Here is a 23,555-nt window from a genome sequence, read left to right on the forward strand (position 1 = left end):
ATACCATACTGCTCCAATTTGTATAGTAGTCTTCCATGCACAACAGTGTCAAAAGCTTTCCTGAAATCAAAGTATATGATATCAAAATTATTTGCATCCAGTTCCTTTGTAACCACATCATAGTGTTCAATCAAATTTGTCCGAGAAGACTTTCCCTTAACAAATCCATGTCATGTCTGAATTATTACTGCAGTTGTGTCTAGATGATCCTGCAATGCATTTTTAACCATTATTTTCTGTGGAACAGAAGTTAAACTAACTGGTCTGTAATTACTTGTGTCACCCTTAGATCCCCCCCCCCTTTGCATGTGTATCTTTTCATTTTTATTTGTGTAGGTGCCCTTCCAAGAACACCACCTTTTCGTGTTGGAAAGGATTAAGTACCTCAACGAAGCTGCGAGCTATGCCGGCAGTAGCTAAGCTACTGGCAGGGCCTCCCTTGCTGGACAGGTCAATGCAGAGAGGCCAGACAAAGTGTGTCCAAGACTGGACTTTAAGGCCTTAAGATGGCAGCCCCATCATCAATTTAGGCTGTGATGGTTGGTAACCAACTTAGCTGAAATAATAACTACTCAGAGTCTCATGAAAAAAAGAAACCGGATGGATGATGACTGGCCTGGAAAAAGGGATCCGAGAAGGAAAACAAAATTGAAATTTAATTATTGGAATATAGCCACTTGCAGTGTGAGTAATATATATCATAAATACCAGGAATTAGAAGCCTCCATTTTACATGAAAGAAACATCAAAATAGGTGTAATAATAGAAACCAAGAAGAAACAGAAGGATACAGATGACACTGAGCATTATACATATATTTACAGTGGAGTGAATAAAGAACATGCAAAATCAGGAATCATGATATTTATCCATAAATCACTTCAGAGTAATATTTCTTACTATAAAAATTGGAATCACAGAATTCTAGAAGTAAGGCTGAAAATAAGTAGATGATATCTCACAATTATTGGCTGCTATGGCCAATAATTGTGAGATATTTGTGAGAAGGTAAAGAAGAAGATAATGACCAGTTTTATTTACAGTTACAAAGGATCAAAGATAAGATTAATTTTAATGGCTATCTTCTTATAATGGGTGATATGAAAGCCCCAGTGGGTAATACGCCATATGGAGCTAATATAGGGACAGAATCGATTTGTAATAAAAATGGGAATAGATTAAGAGATTTTGTTATTGGTAATGAATTAAAAATTATAAATACATTTTTTAAACATAAAGAATGTCACAAGTTTATATGGGAATCTAAGAATCTTAGAAGTGTAATAGATTATATTATTGGCAGTAGGAAAATAGCAAATATGATTACGGATGCCAGGGTATATAGAGACTATGAAATTGAATCGGATCATTATCTGCTAATAGAAAAGCCAAGGATGCCACCTAGATGGAAAAAATCAAATCAGAAAGGTGAATTAAATTTGACTAGAACTTTCAGAGTTATTCTATTAGATGAAGATAGTATTCGAACCCTTTATAAACAGAGAAAGTATTTGAACCCTGTATAAACAGAGAATAGAACAAATGTCAGAAAACATCAAAGAAAATGATGATATAGAATGGGAGAATTTAAAAAATATTCTCATTACAATAGCAAATGTTTGGGAACTAAAGGCAAATGGAAATGTAAAAAAGGAATCAGTAACTGGGATAAAGATATTAAAATCATTATACAGAAAAAGAAAGAAGCCTGTAAAAAATGGTTAAACAGAAAAACAATAGCAGAAAAAAGCAAGAGCAATAGCTAGAAAGGCATGTAGAAAGAAAAATAAGACAAATGTGGGACCATTTTATAACAAAAATGGAAAGGGATATATCAGTGAAAAGGCCCAATTTTTATAAAATCATAAAAAATACGAATAAGGACATTAAAGAAAATACGGATCTCCAAATAATTAAAAAAAGAAACCTGGTTAGATTACTTCAAAAATTTATGGACAGAAATTGATACCAACTTATATAATATATCACCAAATGAAAATATGGTTAGGGAACATATATCTTTATGAGAATATAAAGATTCATATTTCATCAGAAAGGGTACAGAGATGATTATTCCATTGTAAAGGGATTGATTAGGTTACCCAATTTGTACTGTACAGGTCTTATTTTAAGAAGGATGTGGATCTCTTGGAAGAGATGCAGAGAAGACTAAGCAGGTTAGTTAAGAACACAGAAGAGTACTCTCTCTATGAAAGATTTCAGTTCTTCAAATTACTGCATGTGGAAACCTGATTAAAAAGTTTTAGGCTTTAAATAGATTGAGTAAACTTGTTGATGGTATTCTTACTCTCTTTCTCTCTTGCACAGCATATACAAGGAGACAAAGTTAAATTGAAAAAGGATGGGCTACAGGAACAATGTGCAAAAAAATTTGCTTTCAGCCAGGAAGTAATTAATTGTTGGAACAAAATACTATCTGTGGTTGTGGAAGTGGCTAGTTTGAATAAACTTGATGAAAGATTAAATATATTATTAGAGGGGATGGACAGATGAGGAGTTTCTCGAGTTTCCAAAAGGAATGGACTTGTGTGTTGTGTTTTTTGGCAGATGTTATATAAGCTTGCTTCCTTAGATTGAAAAAGGATGGCTGCAGGAACAATGCGCAAAAAATTTGCTTTCAGCCAGGAAGTAATTAATTGTCGGAACAAAATACCGTCTGGGGTTGTGGAAGTGGGTAGTTTGAATGAATGAACTTGATGAAAGGTTAAATATATTATTAGAGGGGGTAGACAGATGAGGAGTTTCTCCAGTTTACAAAAGAAATGGATATATATGTTGTGTTTTTTGACTGATGCTATATACGCTTGCTTCCTTGCATCATTTGCCATATGACTTAGCATTAGTAGAGGCATATGATGCAAGAAAGCAAGCTTATGCAGCATCAGCCAAAAAAAAAAAAAAAAAACGCTTCCATTTCACTCCTCTGTTCGTTCGAAATACCTGTCCAGCTGAGCCTTGAATTTATTTAGGCTATCAACTTTCACAATGAGGGATGGAAGTCTGTTACACCAACCAACCACCTGCTGGCTAAAGGCAAATTTCCGCACGTCTATCCTACATCTGTCTTTCCTCAATCTGAATTTATGCCCTCTCAGGTGATTATTCTGAGCAAGAGGAAGAATCCCATTGGCATTAAGCATGCTCAAACCATTCAAGACTTTATACACCTCTATCAGATCACCTCGCCGGTGCTAGTCTCCAGACACTGTAATTTGCAAAACTTAAGCCTTTCTTTGTAAAAGCAACACTTTATTCCATTCACTAATCTTGTTGCCCTTCTCTGTACTCGTTCCAGCAGCTCTACATCCTTCTTGAAATGAGGCCTCCAGACCTGTATACAGTACTCAAGGTGTGGCCTGACCATTGCCTTATATAAGGGAATAATCACCTCCTTATCCCTGCTAGAAAATTCCTGTATATCATTAACAAGACACCATGAACTACTCTTGCAGCCCATCTGCACTGCTCAGAGAACTTCATATCTGCCTGCACAATTACCCCCAGGTCCTTTTCATTCTCTACCACTGTCAGTGTAGTACCACAGAGTTGATACGTTGCTATGGGGTTGCTGTTTCCCATATGTAGTACTTTACATTTGTCAATGTTAAACTTCATTTGCCGACTCTCAGCCCATCTGCTCAACCTTTCCAGATCCTGTTGCAGCAGCATAGCGTCAATAGTGTCCTTAACAACCCTGCCAACCTTTGTATCGTCTGCAAACTTGGACGTTAAGCTTGATATATCATCATCAATATCGTTCATAAATACAGAAAACAATAATGGACCTAACACTGAACCCCGAGGGATTCCACTAACATTAGTCCACGATGAGCAGTGTCCATTGATTACCACTCTCTGTCTTCTCCCCCTCAACCATCCCTTTATCCATAGCAGCAATTTGCCTCCAATGTCACACTGCTCCAATTTGTGTAGCAGTCTTCCATGTGCAACAGTATCAAAACCTTTCTAAGATCTAAATATATAATATCAAAGTTATTCCCTGCATCCAGTTCTTTTGTGACTGCATCATAGTATCCAGTTAAATCGGTCAGGCAAGACTTTCCCTTAACAAAACCATGCTGTGTCCAAGCTATAACTGAAGTTTTGTCTAGATGATCCTGCAGTGCTTCTTTAACCAGTGCTTCCATTAATTTTCCTGGAACAGAAGTTAAACTCACAGGGCTATAATTACTTGTGTCAGCCTTTAAACTTGTGTCAGACTTTTCATGATGTTAATAATAATATTATTATTAATATAATATAATATTATAATTAATATTATTACAATATTAATAATATATCTTGATGGTCTGTCTCTGGATCATTATCAAGAACAACCTGATAGGTCCTGCAATCTTGTAAAAAATCAAACAGGACATGTATGTTCAACTACAAACAAAAATGAATAAGGATACAACGGAACCAGAATTGGAGGAAGAACAGCAAGTACAAGAACTGTAACCTGGAGCAGCTGAAGTGGAAACAGACAAGATTGGGCAAAGAAGACACTCCATAGCAGACACTACAATGACCTCCCATCAAGACTACATTGATAAGATGGATTCCAACATTTGGAAAGCCAAATGTTGGCCTTCCAAATGAAAGCCCTGAGACCAAAGGATTCATGCTCGCCATCCAAGACCAGGTAATGATCACCAGGAACTACAATGCCAAAGACCTTGGGGTAACAGATGGCAGAATGAAGAGAAGAGAAAATTCTGAAAATTTATTTGTTTTTTATATGATTGAAGGTGAAGCACATTTCACCATAATAACATAAAAAACCCACAGAATTCCAGCTTTCAGTATTATTACAAACGCAATAGATCGAGTTTACTACTCGATCTATTGCGTTTGTAATAGATTGCACTAACAGAAAAATCCAATGAACCAGAAACTGCAAATTGTTTTTATTGTTTTATGGTAGTGACCTCCAGAAATGTGCTTTAAAAAAAATCACAAAGGCTTCACAAATTAATTTTTGTAACCGAACATGTGATAACGATGAAAGTGTAGTGCATTTTAATGATTTGAATTGGTTTTTAGAAATTAAAGCAGCTGATTCCAGTGATCATGTTAACCAGCACCTACTTATTTTATTTTACAATGGGATAGGCTTACGATCATCGGCGAGATCATGTGTCCCTTCCTCTCACCCAATAGCAGCATTTGTAAACATGTTGGCTGTGTTTTGTTTTTGCATCCTTTACTTGATTTTTTTGTGTTGTGCTTTAATCAATTTTTTTAATCAACGTGTACAATTTTCATTATAAAAATCACTTTTTAGAGAGATAAATAGTTTAGTTATATAGGGAAAATTTCAACTTCCGAGGACCTGGAATGAATTACCAAGAAACAGCTGTTCGGTTCATATTACAATATTTTCATGATACAATGGTATTACTGGAACAGATTAATATCGTAAAGCGGGAGTCCACTGTACTCTTTTTTTTTTTTTTTTTTTTTTTTTGCTGTCTTAATAAACACTATAACGGAACACAACATCAAGAAATGTTGATACAGTATTGTGTTAATGATGTAAGGGTTTCATACCACTCTCAGAATGTGCAAACTGCAGAACTTCTACTACAAGGAGCAATAAACAAAGCAAGCAACTGGACATGAAAAACTGTCTTCTGGATATCCACACTCAATCCACTTATTGCCTAGTAGAAGCAATATTCTAATTCCAAACTAGAGCTTGACAGAGAGATAATCTTGTAGTACCAGATATAAGATTTTGAGGTGTCAATTTAGATAAACAAATACTTCTTGGTCCCGGTATTCATTATCCCTGCAGTTACTAGGTTGCAAGGTATGATATCAAGGATGCAATGAAAATAACATGGAGGATTTTTGGAAAAGTTTTAATATTCTGCACAGTATAAAAATGATTGGAGAAGTTTGGAAAGAAATTTCATGTCTATTAATCAATAGCTGCTGGAAAAAGTTATACCCTGATGCTATATGTCAATATGAAGAATGCAATGTGACCTGGTTACAAAATGAAATTGTAAGTCCTGCAAAAGAAGTGGGATGCCACCAAGTTGATGATGGGGAAACGTTGCACAATTGCTTGAATCAAGTGTCTAACCACTTACAAGTTAGAAATTAGCAGAATTAGACCAACTACTCAGAGAACAGGAGGAAGCCGAAAATGATGATGGAATTGCCAAAGTATAAAGATTTGAGAATTAAAGGAAGCCCTTGAATATTTTTGTGAGAACAACCTTCTTCGTGATCATGCAGCAAAAAGTTAGCATTAGTTGAGGCATAGAACTGAGACCACATATATTTGTGAAATGAACTAGGAAGCATTTGGGAGGTTTAGATCTTTTCGTAGATACATTTGCTCTATTAGTTTGACAATTAATGGCAAATTCAATAGTAAGAAAAAGTGGTGAGGGGCATGCTGTATGAAGTAATGAAATTTTTGGATATGGCACACACATGGTAAGAATAAACTCAGATTCTTGACATAATATGGCCTCGAGACAATGCCCCCCACATACACACTACTCGGACTCCCTCCAGTCACTATCTGGCAGAGTAGAGGGCAAGATTATAGCTGATCTGGAAGGGCAAGATTATAGCTGATCTGGAAGCCTAGAGTTACCAATAGGCTCGGTCCAGTGTACTTATTAGTGACCAGCCTGTGAACACTGTTTTAGAACTGTACCCTCAAAATGTAAGGAAGTTTGGATCTCTCCATGGTGTTCATCATAACCTCAAAGACAATCATACTGCATGATGGAAGAGATGGGGGGGAGAGTTGACCAAAACTTAGCTCTGGAGACTAAACATGGGTTCCACCACTTCTAGCCTCCAATAAGCAAAGTGGTGGTACTGCACCGGTTGATGAGAGTCATCTACCAACTAGTATTGCCTGGTAACACAGAGGGGCAGCATTCTTTTGTGTGGTGTGGGTGCCACACCTTCACCCCTCCTTACGTTGATTCACACCTAGGTGGTCACCCACAGTGTGCTTGTGCATAGACGTTAAAATTCCTGAGTTACCCTGAGAGAGAGAGAGAGAAGTAGAAAGGTATCACCAAGAGAAAGAGAAGAATGATGATATCCAGCTCCAGACCCTGGGTGTGCCTAGCCCATGCTCACCAGATGTGTGCCCCTGGGGTTATGGACGACACTTCTGATATTGCTGTATAAACAATTACACTTTACTCCACACAAGAGACAGCTATACAAACTGGAGCAACATGGCATTAGGGGCAAGTTACTGCTATAGATAAAGGGATGGTTGAGCGGCAGAAGGCAGAGAATGTTTATTATCTTTATTAGCACTGCTCTTCTTGGACTAATGTTATTAGTGCAGTCCCTCATAGTTCAGTGCTTTGGGCCCTTTATTTCAGTATTTATTAATGATGAATCACATTCATCATTAAATTTTGCAGATGATACAATGGATGGCAGGGGAGTTAATAACAGAAAATCAGGATATGATGCAGCAGCAAGACCTAAAAACATTAGCCAGATGTGTTGAGAAATGACAGTTGAGATTTAAACTGAAAATGCAAGGTACTGCATTTTTCAATGTTAAATAATGTTAAGTGTTACTCAGGCATTACATGACCAAGTAAATGTAATGATGGTATTCTAATGCTTTCTTAGACAAGATACACAAGGGTGACAAAGTTAAATTGAAAAAGGATGGCTCAAGATATATGTGCAAAAAGTTTGCTTTCAGCCAGGGAGTAACTGATTGTTGGGAAAAACTAAAATCTGGTTGATGTGGAAATTGGCAAATTTGAGGGTGTGTGTTTTTTTTTTTTTTTTTTTTGCAGATGCTGTAAAAGCTTGCTTCCTTGCATCATTTGGCGGTACCGGGCTCCTCATTATCAAAGGATAATTGGTTCCTGAAAATTCCACTTAAAATGGGGACCAAATATTCACAATGTGTATTATGTAATTAGTAAAAATTGGACTGAAGGAACTGAAAAATGAGAATTATTTTATTACACATTTTTTTATTATATGTTGAACAATGTAAGATTAAATAAACTTTATTGAAGTTACATTATTCTTCAGTTTTACAAATAAAGAATGAATCCAGAGTTATTTTTTGCCATATTTATTCAGATAAAATTGTAGTAGAATTTATGTCTTTAACTTTGTACTGGACGCAAAAAAATCATTTTGATATCATATACTTGGATTTCAGTAAAGCTTTTAATGCTGTTGCACATAGAAGAGTGTTGTACAAATTGGAGCGGTATGGCATTAAGGGCAAGTTGCTGCAATGGATAAAGGTATGGTTGAGTGGAACAAGGCAGAGAATGGTAATATATGGACACTGCTCTATGAGGACTAATTAGTGGAGTCCCCCAAGGTTTGGTGCTGGGCCCATTGTTGTTTTGTGTATTTATCAGTGATATTGATGAAGGTGTAGCAGGCTTAATGTCCAAGTTTGAAGATGATACAAAGGTTGGCAGGGTTGTTAATGACACTAAAGACAGTATGCTACTGCAACAGGATCTAGAAAAGTTAGGTAGATGGGCTGAGAAGTGGCAACTGAAGTTTAACATCGACAAATGCAAAGTACTACATATGGGTAGCAGTAACCCAAGAGAAACATACCAACTCTGTGGTCCTACACTCAGGGAGGTGGAGAATGAAAGAGACCTGGAGGTAATTGTGCAGTCAGATATGAAGTTCTCTGAGCAGTGCAGACAGTCTGCCAGAGCAGGTCATGGAGTTTTGTCAATGATATATAGGAATTTTGGTAGCAGAGAGAAAGAGGTAATTATAACTATGTATAAGGCAATGGCCAGGCCACACCTTGAATACTGCATAGAGGTCTAGAGGCCTCATTTTAGGAAGGATGTAGAGTTGCTAGAATGAGTACAGAGAAGGGCAACAAGATCGGTGAGAGGAACAAAGGGGTTCTCTTATCAGGAGAAGCTTAAATTCAGTAATTTGTACCTCGCAGCTGCCTAGTCTCTTACCTGGAGACTAGGCAGCTGCAAGGTGATCTGATTGAGGTGTACAAAGCCTTGAATGGTTTGAGCAGGCTCAATTATTGTTGTTATTATTTGGTTTTTAGGAGCATTAGCAACTAAGGCCATATTGCTCCGGGTATATGCGGTGGTCATACCCCGACCTTTCTGCATCCTCCATATTTGGTGGCTCACGGGCTCGAACCCCGGTCTAATCAAGAAGCCTGTGCTACACACTGCTGCTCCTGCCCAGCTGGCTGCGGAGGCGCCTGAGCTGGCTCAATGATGATGGGATACTTCCGCTTGCTCAGATTAAGGACATGAGGGGGTATAGATTCAAATTGAGGAAAGACAGTTGTAGAACAGATGTGCAGAAGTTTGCCTTTAGCCAGCAGGTAGTTGATTGTTGGAACAGACTTCCATCTGTTGTTGTAGAAGTTGACAGCTTAAATAAATTTAAGGCTGAATTACAAACATTTGGAGCGACGAGAAGGGTGAAATGGGAAGGGTTTCTTTTTATTTATTTATTTTATTTTATTATTATTTTTTATTTTTTTGATAATGATGAATCTCAGTGCCTCCGTAGCCAAGTACTTTTTCTGAACAGAATCACAGTTATTGGTTGATTCAACCACTGCTCATCTCAGTTGCCCAAATTACTCGCTGTATGATTCCTTTCGCCTCAAAGGTGGTACTTGTGCCTATGTACGTTCCGATATTTCCTGTCAGATTGTAATCTTTAATCTCCTCTTTTTGATGTTCTCTAGCTTAAAATCTCTCTGCCTGATTCTGTCAAATTTATCTGTTGTCTCTACCATTCTTCCAACCGCAGTAACTGACTTCCTCTCTTTGCAGCATGACTTTTTTCCAGTCCAACTTTCCTAACAGTGAAGTAATTTTCCTTGGTGATTTTAATGCTCACAACTCCAGCTGGCTTCCATTTCTAGTCTCACAGAGGGTCTCTACTCTCTGTCTCATAGACACTCTTTCTGCTGCATGCCTTTTCTACAGATACTTCCATGGGCACTGTTCTTCTGAATTGGCTTCCTCGTTTATTCATTTAACTGCCGTTTTTTGGAAGAATCTTCCTTCATACATATTTCCTGAAAATTAGTCTACAGAAGTTCAAAGTCTAATGCAGTGGTTTTCAACCAGGGTGCCGCAATAACATTCCAGTGGTGCCACTTAATTTGGGTTTGTTACTTAAACTTATTATTATTTTTTAATTTATATATTTATTTCATTATAAAAAGGTTTACAGTATCTTTTTAATTTTGTGGCAATTTATAATCGATGTTTACTTAGTACCTCTATATAAAGAATAAAATTATATACTGTATATATATATATATATATAATTTGTATTATGAAATGTATTTTTTATAATTAAATTATTATAATAAATATCATATAACATATGTATTTTTAAATATTTTTTTATATTTAATATGGTGAAAACCACTGGTCTAATGTCTACAAATATCTTCTGTCGTCTTTTTAACCTCCAACCCATGCACGGTAGTAAGTACTATAGTTTCTTACACCTCTCGTGTTTGGGGTTTTCATAAAAAAATTGAATAAAATAAATGTAAATTCCATATGACTACACTGTGTTCACTTTCACCTGGTGGTTCTTTTATCTGTAAATTCTTATTGCATGAAGAATTACTTTTGATAATCAGATTTCACTTGTTGCTTTCTCTTTAATATGCTTGTGTAGAAAGCAGTCATCCAGTAAATCTACAAAATTTTGGCTATTGTGTGAGTGACCAACAGACATGATCGAGTCAATATCTAGAAAGTTCAATTTCCTGAATGCACGGAATTCTGATTCTGATATATTCTTTTTGTCTGTGTATTTATTCATTTATATCTTCTTAGCCATTTGGCCAATAACCTACCCTCACCCTTTCTTTTTCCTCTGCTTATGTCACACCCTATTGACAGAACATTGCTCTGGGCACGTTCATCAACAGAGTGCACTGCCTTGAAGTTGATATTCTTCTTAATCAAGAGCATAACTCCCCCACCTCTCGGCGCCTCCATAGCCAGGTGGGCAGTAGCAGTAGTGTGTAGCACATGCTTCTTGATCAGACCGGGGTTCGAGCCCATGACCACCAAATACGGAGAATGCGGGAAGGTCATGGAATGACCACCGCATATCCCCGGAACAATATGGCCTTAGTTGCTAATGCTCTTAAAAACCAAATAACAACAACAACAACCCCCCACCTCTCCTGTTCTTCTGTAAATATACTCTGCATATTTAAATTTCACATCTTATGTCTGAGGGGCACCATATTTCTGATATCCCTATAATATTCACATTTAAATATAATTTATGTACAAGCAAGAATTTATGCATTATTTTTTCTCATAGTAATCATAACACATTCCTTATTTCTTGTCTCATGAGGGCTACCAGAAGGCTTTATAATTCCCCATTGTCCAGTTTTCCCTGGCTTCTCTCTCTCTCTCTCTCTCTCTCTCTCTCTCTCTCTCTCTCTCTCACACACAGTGATGATGTCCAGAAAGCATTATATTTCAGTCACTGATCACTATTCAGTAAAGTGCTAATGGAACTCCCTATACAATTTGAACCAGACAATAAATAACAAAAAAAAAAAAAAAAAGCTCAAACTTAACAAATATTGAGAGAGAGAGAGAGAGAGAGAGAGAGAGATGGACACTACTTTCTATAGGTTAAATAAACAAACCAAAATGCAAATATGCAAACATAAATAACTAAATTAAAATCAAATGATTAATTAACTTAAAATGAATGATAGAATACCTTAAAACATAATGATGAAACCAAGTGGTGGTGGTGGTCAGAGACATTTAATTGAAATAGGAAAAACTGGAATGGAAGAAAGTGTAATTTTAAGAAAGTAGAAGGTACCAATAAAATGGAACGTGTTACATACATATCAAAAATATCACTATGCTTTACTATAGGGACATGGAAATATTACTAAAACTTAAGAGAAAAAAAAAAAAAAAAATCCTAAACTATTACAGATACAGCAAAGTCCTGCTGTCCTTTTTAAGGCTAAATTTAGTAAGGTGTCATTTTGCTAACCTAAGAATAAAATGAAATGAAATGAAATAAGGAAAACAAAACAAGGTTCAACATCTACAGTTGCAGTGCATTACCCGTGGCCCAAGGACATGCCTGTCTATACCCACCAAAGTAATGAACACCACTTTTTTGTAATTGAAAAAAAATAAATAAATAAAAAAAAATAACCTGGGAATCCACAATCACTGCCTCTTCAAGAGGAAATCTGTGCTTGCAAACTCAAAAAAAAAAAAAAAAAAAAAAAAAAAAAAAAAAAGATCACAATTCAGCCATACTTTTTAGTTAAGAATATCAAGTATGTTCTGGCAACCATTCTTTATAGGTTAAATAAACAAACAAACCAAAATACAAATTTAAATTTTATGCAGACTGCTGAAACTTTTATAAGTCTTAGTAATATTACCATGGCAGTTTCTATAGTAATTATAATTATTTTATATATACATATAACACAGTCCATTATATTACAAATATGAAAATTGCATATTTGCATTTGATATCCCAGTCCAGCCCTGCTACTGACCCACCAACAATGTCAAATAGTGGCTGCAAATTTCTTGCTACTAATCAAAGTTGGCTTTGACCATGAAGTTACTGAGGAATTTCTTGAGGATGCTCACAAAGGCCATCAGTGGCCTTTGTGAGCACAAATCAAAACTAAAAGACTTTATTATTTTCTTTTGATGCTTTTCTTTCCAATCTGATCCTGCTGCTGATTTGCCAATACCACCAAATGATTGCCTCAACTGCATAAAATGGTATTGTGATCAGCATATGGGGTTAGTATGTTCTACTAAATATCACATAGGTACGTTACAAATACGCTTGGTAACAGTGTTTAACATATAATTAGTGAATGTTAATTTAGCACTTTCTCACATATATTATACTACTATATTGTGGAAAAATTTTGGGCATTGGATTGCTTGTTATGCTTTTTTTTTTTTTTTTTTTTTTTTCAAATTTTAAATTAAAATGTTCTGATATTATAATCTCACATTATTAGCAGTTGGATCAAAATGGACTGGTGGTGAAATCTAAAAAAAGAAGAGTCTTTTTGTTAAATGACCTGTTGGTGTCTGTTTGTGTTACTCAACGGTAAGTACATCATATGTGTGATGTTACATACAACTTGGACTCACTTTTCTGTCATTACAACTAGTACTTACATAGATTAAAAAATAAATAAAAATTGCAGTTCGTTCATTTACTTTTCATAAAAATGTTTTATATAGTTTCTCTCTCTGTGTTAATTCTCTATTTTTGTATGTTTATTAGTTTTCAGCAGTTTTTTTTAAGCTAAAGGAAAATATGCTGAACATCAGTTATTATGTTTACTTGTATTCAGAAAAAACTGTTGAAAAATGGAATTATTTTTATGACTGGTAACAGTTCAGTGAGAATCATTTTATGAAACAAATAAATACTATCATTTCACAGTATAAAATTTTAGATCAGTGTACAAATCCCATGTAAAAGCTGTTTTTTCCTTATAATAATGTGATTAAAACCATTATCAGCAGCAAGTTATTTTAAATTACCTGATGTAAAGGGAAAAAAATATCTATTAACAAATGCTGTTATTGTTCATAACTTTGTTAGAAATTGCTTCAATAAATCCTTATTTGAATACTACAAATTACAAATCTACATTCAGAAAGTAGTGATAGCTAATTATTATTAGGATTAAAATTGCAGAGGAAGCAAAACACTGAATGGGTATTCTTTATTAGTCACATATAGTGACTAATAAAGCTTTTTAAATATATAATACATGAAAATGACCATTTGGACAAGCATGCCACATGAATGACTGCAATATGAGCAAAGTACTCAGTGTACTAAAACCAGTTTAATCCCTAAATTGATAAATATACATTGAGTTGCAAGATGCTGTATTAAGAACAAGTAGAAATTTATTACAGAAACTACTGATTGCTTAAAACTATTTTCATAAAATTTCAAACTTTAGATAATTATATATATACTGTTGAATTTTATATATACAATACTAAGTAGAAGGCTGTGTTTTGAGCTTGCTTTAAGCTTGCTCTCGCAAAACAAAATAAAAATTCAAGAAATTTAAAACATTCCTTTTTTTTCTAATTGTGTACCAAAAGTACACCATTATGTTGTTATTATCAGCTTTGGTCATAGATTTGATAATTTTCCATAATCTTGATTTTCCCCCCTTTCCTTTTCTTTTCTTTTTTTTTTTTTCTTTCCCCTCTCTTCTCTCTGACCATTTATCAATGTGTACTTTTAAAATATTTTCATAATATGCTAACTTTGTTTTTTTTCCCCCTGAATACCAAGTGATTCCTAGTAACTGATTAATTTTCAGTGCAATTTATAGAGAAACCTTCATAGAATATTGTTCTTAATGTTTAAAGTCAAATCTCTTTAATAAAGGCCCAAAAGGAAAAAGTAATCACAGGAATAGAAGGAAAGCTATCTTCTGTTTAATTTTTTAATTAGCATATATGTATAAAGTGCCTGTTGTCTTCATGTCCCTCTGCATATAATAATTTGATTCCTAATGGATGAATTTCATAAAATTTTATATATTTGGCTCTTTTTAAAAAAAATGCTAATCTATTGCCAGATTTCATTAATTGTCTGACAATTATTATTTCTTTGTCTGTCCAACCTCATATAATAACTCTACTTACATTGTATGGATTTTGAGAAATGTTATACTTTGCTCTCTTGGACAGACTTGTTGGGCCATCCTCAATTTCATTAAAATTAGAGACCAAATTGAAATCTGGCAATTAATGTACAAGTTAGTGCATTTGCATCATTTCTGTACATAGCCAACTACATAAGTAGTTATAAATTGGCATCATTAAGTATATCTCATATTGTGAATACCTTCACAACGAGTTGCCATGGTATTGCACTACCTTGAATAAGTAACACTTTGCCATTGGAGAAGACTATTGTTACTTATTCTCAGTGGATACCATCACCGATACCATATTTTTTGTTTCAGCATTTCTGAAGGGGAAAAAATCTTCAGTATCATGAAGCAATCAAAATCAGTTGATGTCTAATAAAATATTTAAACAGATTCCAGATAGAAAAATGTTAGGTAAGCTAATGTGTAAAAGCATACTGGACTGGTAAGCAATTCTATGAATGTATTTTATGTAAAATGCATATTTTGCTAGTGAAATTTCATTTATAGTGTAGTGTTGATGTTAAAACCCTCCCACTTTTCCAATAAATCAGGTTTTTTGTATCCAGTTTTTTCCTGTTTTGTAAGTAGAATGAAAACAAGGTTTTCTTTCTGCTTACAAATGCCTAATCTCCAGCTTTTTGAAAGTCGTTGGCAGCAATGGGTATTTATAGCATATTTCTCCCTTGTATTAATCTGATATTGAACTGGAATATGCAAGATGTTACCAATCCAAAAGACATTGCAAATGTATAAGCAACACCTTCATTTCTTTGATTAAAGGCACAAATGGTAAAACACGCTCTGACTTTTAACACAGCATGCCAAGTCATATGTAATCAACCTTACCTTTCATGAGAAATGAATAAAGCTACAGGTCCTAATGTAACTCATTATATACTGATTAAAAAACTTGATAAGAACTTGCTTATTATTTTTTTGTATAACAGAATATATACAGAAGATATCTATCTAGAAAGTTGGAATCATGTGGTACACCTTGCCTTCTTGAAATCAAACAAATACCGATGATTCCAAATAGTTACCATATTATTTCTCTTATCAGTTGCTTAGTGAAGATATTGGAAAATATTGTAAATATTTGGCTGATATTGGATTAACATACAGCATTTTCTCAGGCCAGAGCAATATGGCTTTCAAATAAATAGACAGCATTGGATCCAATTATCAAAGCAGAAGTGAGCATAAGAAATGCTTTGTTCAGAAAGCGAACACCTGGTCTTGGTCTGCTTTCACATAGAGAAAGCTCTCAATGTAACCTGGTGTCATGGCATATCCCAGTATCTTAGAATAAGAGTGCACCTCCCAAAATTTATATTTAATATTCTGAGTTATTGAACAAGTTATATTGCCTGATACTCTTTCTAAAACTTGTATTCAAGAGGAGAGTCCCTGTGGCAGTCTTGGAATGAAATCCCATTTGCAATTGGAATCAATACAATAACTAAAAATATACCTAAAACATTACTGTTTTAATCAAAACATGCTGATGGTTGAACAATCATTGGCATGTTTTGAAAGTGATATGTGAATAACAGTTTTAAAAGTGATATGTGAATAACAGTTTTAAAAGTGGCGTAATGGTTTTAAGAATTGTGCGAGAATAGGTTCATAAGAATAATGGTTATCAACTTTCTGTACAATAAACAAATGGAATATATTTTTGCAGAAAACTTAACTTCTTGAACTAGAACTGTGACTAAGGAATAATAATAACTGTTACCATTCCCTAGTCACAGTTCTAGTAACAGTTTCTTGGCATTATTCGGAAACTCTTAAAACTAGTAACATTTTCTTTGCTTTACTCAGAAACTTCCTAATTCATTTCACAAATATACGTGGTCTCAATTCTAATCTCAACGATGTCCATTTCCACTTGCAGTCTGCCAAACCCCATGTACTTTTTCTGACAGAATCTCAGTTATCGGTTGATTCAACTACTGCTCATCTCAGATGCCCAAATTATTCGCTGTATGATTCCTTTCGCCTCAAAGGTGGTACTTGTGCATATGTCCGTTCTGATATTCCCTGTCAGAGACTTGGCAATTTGGAATCTCCTCTCTTTGATCTTCTCTGGCTTAAAATCTCTCTACCTCATTGTGTCAAATTCATCTGTTGTCTCTACCGTTCTCCCAACTCCACTAATCACTTGGAGCTCTTTGACTTCCTCTCTTTGCAACTTGACTTTCTCCAGTCCAACTTTCCTAACAGTGAGGTAATTTTCCTTGGTGATTTTAATGTTCACAACTCCAGCTGGCTTCTGTTTTCTAGTCACACCGACCCAGCAGGTCGAGATGCTGATGCTTTTGCAATTACTAATGACCTAGCACAGATTGTTCATTTACCTACAAGAATACCAGACAATCCTAATCATACAGCCAAAATGCTTGATCTTTTTCTCACAAACAACCCTTCTAAGTACACGATCGAAGTGAGAGGTCCTTTAGGCACTTCAGATCACAACTTGGTGATTGTCTCTTCTCCAATGGAACCTTTATCTTATGGCTATTCCCTACCTCGTGTTGTTTGGCATTACAAGAATGCAAAATGAGATGGCCTGCGAGATTTCTTTTCTTCTTTTCCTTGGTCTGTTTCAAAACTTCTGATGTCAACGTTTGCTCAGCTCGTGTCAGTGAAATTATTCTTGCAGAAATGGAATCCTTTATCCCACACTCCACTTTAAAATCTCGTCCTTTATATAAACCTTGGTTTTCCAATAAATGTGCTAAGGCTGTCCAAGAGAAGAACATTGCATATCGTAATTGGCTTGTTTCTAATTCTTCAGTTTCATTTTCTGCCTACACCAAAGCTCGCAACAATTGTAAAACAGTTATTAATCAGTCCAAACTCGAGTTTGAACAGGCTAAGAGTAGAAAACTTGCTTCTTGCCCTAATGGTAGCCGGGCATTCTGGTCTCTTGCCAAAGCTATTGGCCGCAACTTTTGCCCATCTCTGCTCTCACCTCTGTCCAAACCAGATGGTTCTGTTGTCACTTCAGCCAAGGATAAAGCTGACCTGCTAGCATCCCATTTTTCTTTCAGCTCACGAATTAATGATCTTGGTAAAACACCTCCCACCATTCCCAACACGCTGCATTCAATGCCTCCTGTGGTCTTCCATCAAAAGGATATAAGAAGGATTTTGATGAATCTTGATGCTAAGAAAGCTCCAGGTCCCGATTGTATTTCTCCACTTGTTCTCAAAACCTGTGCTCCTGAACATACTCCTATTCTTTGCCGCCTTTTTTCACTTTCTTATTCCAAAGGTGTTTTTCCTTCTGCTTGGAAATTTGCTCATATCCAGCCAGTTCCTAAAAAGGGTGACAAATCCCTCCCATCCAATTATCGCCCCATTGCTATTACTTCTACTCTTTCTAAAGTAATGGAGAAATCAATTAACCGCCAACTCTTAAACTACCTAGAAACCTTCCATCTGATCAACGATCGCCAGTATGGATTCCGTAATTGTCGATCCACTGGTGATATTTTGGCTTATGTTACCCATTTATGGACTAATTCAATGGAAAGGTTCGGTGAAACACAAGTAGTTGCTCTTGACATCTCAAAGGCTTTTGATCGTGTTTGGCATAAAGGTCTTCTAAACAAGCTTCCATCTTATGGTTTGCCAACTGTTTTTAGTAATTGGTTATCCAGTTTTCTCTCTTATCGCTCACTGAGGGTGATGGTAGATGGCTCTCTGTCTTCTAACTTCTCCACTAATGCCGGTGTCCCCCAAGGTTCAGTTCTTTCCCCCACTCTTTTCCTCTTGTATATCAATGACCTTCTTCCATTGACTGGAAATCCTATCCATAGTTTTGCCGATGATCGCACATTGCATTCAACTTTCCATTTTGAGAAACCTTGTCCTGCTCAATCAGCTTCAACTTCTCGAAAATCTGCTACCAATTCCTTAAATACCGATCTTCAGGTAATTCTCCAGTGGGGCAAAGACAACTTAGTTGATTTCAACCCTTCTAAAACTCAGTCTTATCTTATATCTCGCAAAAAGGATTCTTCTGCTCTTATGTTTATCTTTAGTGACACTCCGATTTCTAGGCAAAATGATATATCTCTTTTGGGGATTACCCTGACTTCTAATCTCTCTTGGCACAAGCACATTACAAATATTGCTTCCTCTGCATCTAAAAAACTTGGTTTTCTCTTTCGCTCTCGGCGTTACTTTTCTTCCAAACAGCTGCTCACTCTGTATAAATCCCAAATCCGCCCTGCCATGGAATATTGTTCCCACATCTGGGGTGGTGCCCCCAAAACCTCTCTCAGGCTTCTTGATTCCATTCAGAAGAGGGCAGTTAGGTTAATTAATGATTCATCTCTAACAGAGTCTCTCCACTCTCTTTCTCATAGGTGCACTGTTTCTGCTGCATGCCTCTTCTACAGATACTTCCATGGGCACTGTTCTTCTGAATTGGCTTCTATAATTCCCGCTCTCTCTCTTTCAGAACAGTCCGAACACGTGCTGCCACCAGCCAACATCCATTTACTGTCCAACTTCAAACCCACAGAACCAACTTTTCATCTTCCTCATTTATTCGTTCAATTGCCGTTTTCTGGAACAACCTTCCTTCATACGTATTTCCTGAAAATTACAATCTACAGAAGTTCAAGTCCAATGTGAACAAATATCTTCTTTCATCTTCTCAACCTCCAACCCAAGCACGGTACTAAGTACTATAGATTCTAATACCTCTCGTGTTTGGGGTTCACATAAAAAAAAAAAAAAAAAAAAAAAACTCCTAAAACTAGTAACAGTTTCTTGCCATTACTCTAACTAGCAAATTGAACTTATTAGAACACATTACAAGTTTTCATCTTACCTTCCAGAACAAATTAAAGATCCTCTGAGTCATTTCAGCCTAAACTTGAGATGCTGAGTGATGTATTCTACTGCACGTATATAGAGCCCCGATAAGATCCTGATTAAGAATATGGTGCTCCTCCTTATGATTCTCTGTAGCCAAGTGCATTAAAATTGCTTTATCCCATCCATCATCTGCCTTAAGTGGCCTTTACACCTTCTGTTTTCAGAGCTTATGTACAGAAGTCAGTGAACCATCACTCATCTCAGAAAAGTCCATCTACTAAACTTTTCTGCAAACATTAAATCTCTTTTGATTTGCTTGTACAGAAACAAGCAGATGAAAAAACAAACCAGCTAGTGTACATCTCAAAATCTGCTAAGTGAGCAACTAAATTGAGAGGACTGAATCAGACTTAACTCCTCCATAACCTCCCTGGAACTTCCATTCATTAATATGTGACAACTACTTCTTATCTTGGTGGAAAAATAGTCTCTCTATTCAGTGTCTAAAACAGCTACACATTTCATGCTCAGTTCAATGTCTGTATGTTTCAAAAATATATGCAGATGGTTCTAAAACTGATACCAAATTTGATGCAACTGCAGTCTTTTCAGATTGCACCATATCATGGGAATTTCCATTTGAATAGTGTATACAATGCTACAAATTGCACAATACAAACAGTCATTGATCAGATTCATCTTTTACCACTTACACATAGTGTGATATACACAAATTCTCAGAGTGCTTTTTGGGGCACACAGGTGGAGTCTATTTCTTTGGGCCCTCTGCTCAGAAAAATAGTGTTATGAAGAAACTTGAGAAAAAACATCAAGTTGTTGGAATATGCTGGATTCCTGGCACATTGGAATCAAAATGAATATGCTGATCAAGTAGCCAGAACAGTTACAAATTGTGTTGATGCACTATTTAATCCCATACTCTGACTATAAGCCCATAATATTTTGTGCAATATCTGTTTGTAAAAAGTCAATTTTGTAACAAATATGGCAGAATCAAACCAATAATAAACATTTTAAAATTAAATCAGAATTACCATACTGGAAATCCTGTACTTGTATGAACAAAGGAGGTAATCTGATGTGTACACATCTTACTTATGTGCATCTACTTTTCTTACAACTGCTTAAAACTAAAGTATTAGTAGTGATATCAAACAGCATTTACTTCATGCATAAGCATGAGGTCATGATCTTGCACTATGTATTACAGGATAGTCGGTACATTTCTGATGTTTTACTTTTTTAAAACTAATAGTATTAGTAGTGGTAAATGATGTAAGGGAGCAAGCTTATATGGCATAAACCAAAAAAAAAAAAAAAGTGCCATGCTACCTGCCCACTGTACACCCCCCCCCCCCAAATTTGTCTAATACTTCTTTAAATTTATTTAAACTACTCATCTCCACAACACCAGCTAGAAGTTTGTTCTAACAATTGATTACTTCTGGCTGAAAGTAAATTTTTGTACATATTATCCTGCAATCATCCTTTTTTGATTTAAATTTATGTCCCCTTAAATTTGTTGTCTAAGAAAGAGTAAGGATGATCATACAGCATTTTAATCTGATTTAGGTAACAACAAGGAAAGAATTGCAAATCATACAAAACCATTTGGAAGGTGCATATGTTTATAGTAGCTAATATTCCCATAAACCTATAACAGCTAACCTCATCTACATTGCATCATATATAGTCAATTAATGGAAGAGCCTTAACTGTGAAAAGAGTTAACCCTTCCAAAAACTTCATAATTCATTTCCAAAATATGTAATTGTAGTTCCAGACTCAGTGGTCTTTACTTCCATAAGTATATTTAGTCTTTTCATGGGGGGGGGGGGAGAAATGTGATCAATGTTTGCTCTCATATTTCTTGATTTCCTCATTAAAACAATAGGTAAGGAGAAAATAATGTTTTTGTTACTTCTCCCTGACATCTTGCAATTTTCTATAGGAGTTGTAGAGTTTGAACATGTTTCAGTAATAGTACAGATCTGAATTTGCTTGTCTGTCTATCAGTCTACAGTACACAAGGCTGCTTCTCTGTTAATACAGAGAAGCAGCCTTGTTAGTCCATCCAAGTCCACTGCAAGTTCGATAGTTATAATTTTTATATAAGTCATAGTATGTGAATTAGTTATTTGTCTGGTTTCCAATACTGGCAATATCATTTGATTAATTCAAATTAAGAGTTCATCTTACCAATTAATAACTAGTTTCTTTAATTCATATACTTCTGCTATCAAATTCTTGAGGCTGTTTTGGGACGGGAAAGTACCCTTATAATAACTTTTCATCTTATAGGTTTTTTTTTTTTTTTTTTTCCCCTCTCTCTTTTCCATTCATAATGGGAACATGTTAATATGAATTTATCACTTATTCACAATATGGACTTTATTCACATAATATTTAATCTCCGTGCAGTCTGTGCATTATGGCCACAGAAGCTGATGCGCCAACAACTACTACCGTGCAGTCTTCTCAAGACATCATTTGGCATGGTCGGTGTAGCTGAGTCAAGGAAGCTGTTTGTAATCATTTCAGAGCCTAATCGATTCTATCCATAACCACAAGACCTTTAATAAGTTTTATCAGAACTTCAATTTGTTTAGTCTCTTTACTTTCATAAAGTTTATTTTTTTCCCCATTTCCAATTTTAGTCCAGTCACTTATTAGGTCAAGTAGATGTTTGTCTTTGAAGTCATTCTTTTCCTTCTTTCTCGCTTTTCTGCATTTTTTTTATAAAACTCTTCACAATTTTGTTTTAAAAATTTTGACTTAGCTCCCTTTAGCTAAGGTGTTTATGTTTTTCTTTGGAGAGACAGTCCTTACTGTAAGAAGGAGCTGTCGTTCATTACCAAAAGGTTACATTTTTTCCTGAAAGCAGATTGAAAAGGTTGTATCTGAGATCTGCCACAATTTTTACAAATATATTGCAGACCGAAATATCTTGCACAGAGATATCTTTTGTGCAGTAAAGATCATTACCTAGAATTGAGCAAGAAATGCATTTGCCTTGAGTATTACCCATATCCATTACCTTTATACTCTCGCCTGTGTACTATTGTTGTAAATTTTCTTTATTTGCAAGTGGACTTCTTGATTTTAGATATCTGTTAATTTTGTCTACATCTTTTTTTAGTCTTCAATTTTTTTTTTTTTTTTTTATCTATATTCTTTCCATCAAAAATATCATCATCCAGAAAAATCTTCATTAACTTTCACAGAAATTAGGCTACAACATAAATCTCGTATCCACTATTAGTCATGCTACTTGCCATTTATAGGAATAATCCAGTGCAAACTACATAATTTCCAGCTACAAATTACAGTTCAATAACTCAAAAATTTATAATTTCCATACCCAGTTATAAATTATAAAAATTTATAATTTCCATACCCAGTTATAAATTATAAAAATTTATAATTTCCATACCCAGTTATAAATTATAAAAATTTATAATTTCCATACCCAGTTATAAATTATAAAAATTTATAATTTACACACATCTGCACTTTAAATTACACAAATGAAATGAAAAAGTCTGGATATTATTAATTATATCAGATTAGTTGGTAAGGCACTCTCCAGAACAATATGCAGATGATAAAGTCACCAGAAGCTGCCAAATTTGGGAAGGATACTTCACAATCCATTATAATGCAATGCAGGTACCACATTATTTTTAATTAACAAGCAACAATGTTATTTTGAACTTTCCCAGCTTTGGTTGAAGTTTCAATAAGCAGAGATGATTACTTAGGCTAAGTAAGGACTCTGCCTAAACATTAATTCCTCTATGCACTGAGATTACAATTTAAAATGCACCTTTAATTGGTTTCTGACAGGTAATAAATGCAAATCGCTTATTATAACATATTAGCACAACTACAAAAGTGATGCCTCTCTGTCTATTTTCACTTTTTGCTTATGCTAAAGCTTGCAACAATTGTAAAC

The 23,555-nt window shown here is 35.2% G+C and overlaps 1 protein-coding gene across 6 annotated transcripts in view; it reads left to right on the plus strand.

Annotated features, from left to right (window-relative positions):
- The window catches only part of LOC150088181 (rho guanine nucleotide exchange factor 10-like protein), a 465,691-nt gene that overhangs the window by 240,480 nt on the left and 201,656 nt on the right, over window positions 1-23,555 (plus strand). For 5 of the 6 annotated variants that reach the window (XM_090369362.1, XM_090369365.1, XM_090369367.1 and 2 more), the window contains one exon: window positions 13,064-13,155. In XM_090369362.1, coding sequence (XP_090225488.1) covers window positions 13,064-13,155 — 92 coding nt within the window. The remainder of the gene's footprint in view (window positions 1-13,063; window positions 13,156-23,555) is intronic. The other variant, XM_090369366.1, reaches the window with a different exon arrangement.

The sequence above is a fragment of the Mastigoproctus giganteus genome, chromosome 3, assembly GCF_048544385.1.
Source record: "Mastigoproctus giganteus isolate SK-2022 chromosome 3, ASM4854438v1, whole genome shotgun sequence".
Lineage (NCBI taxonomy): Eukaryota > Metazoa > Arthropoda > Arachnida > Uropygi > Thelyphonidae > Mastigoproctus > Mastigoproctus giganteus.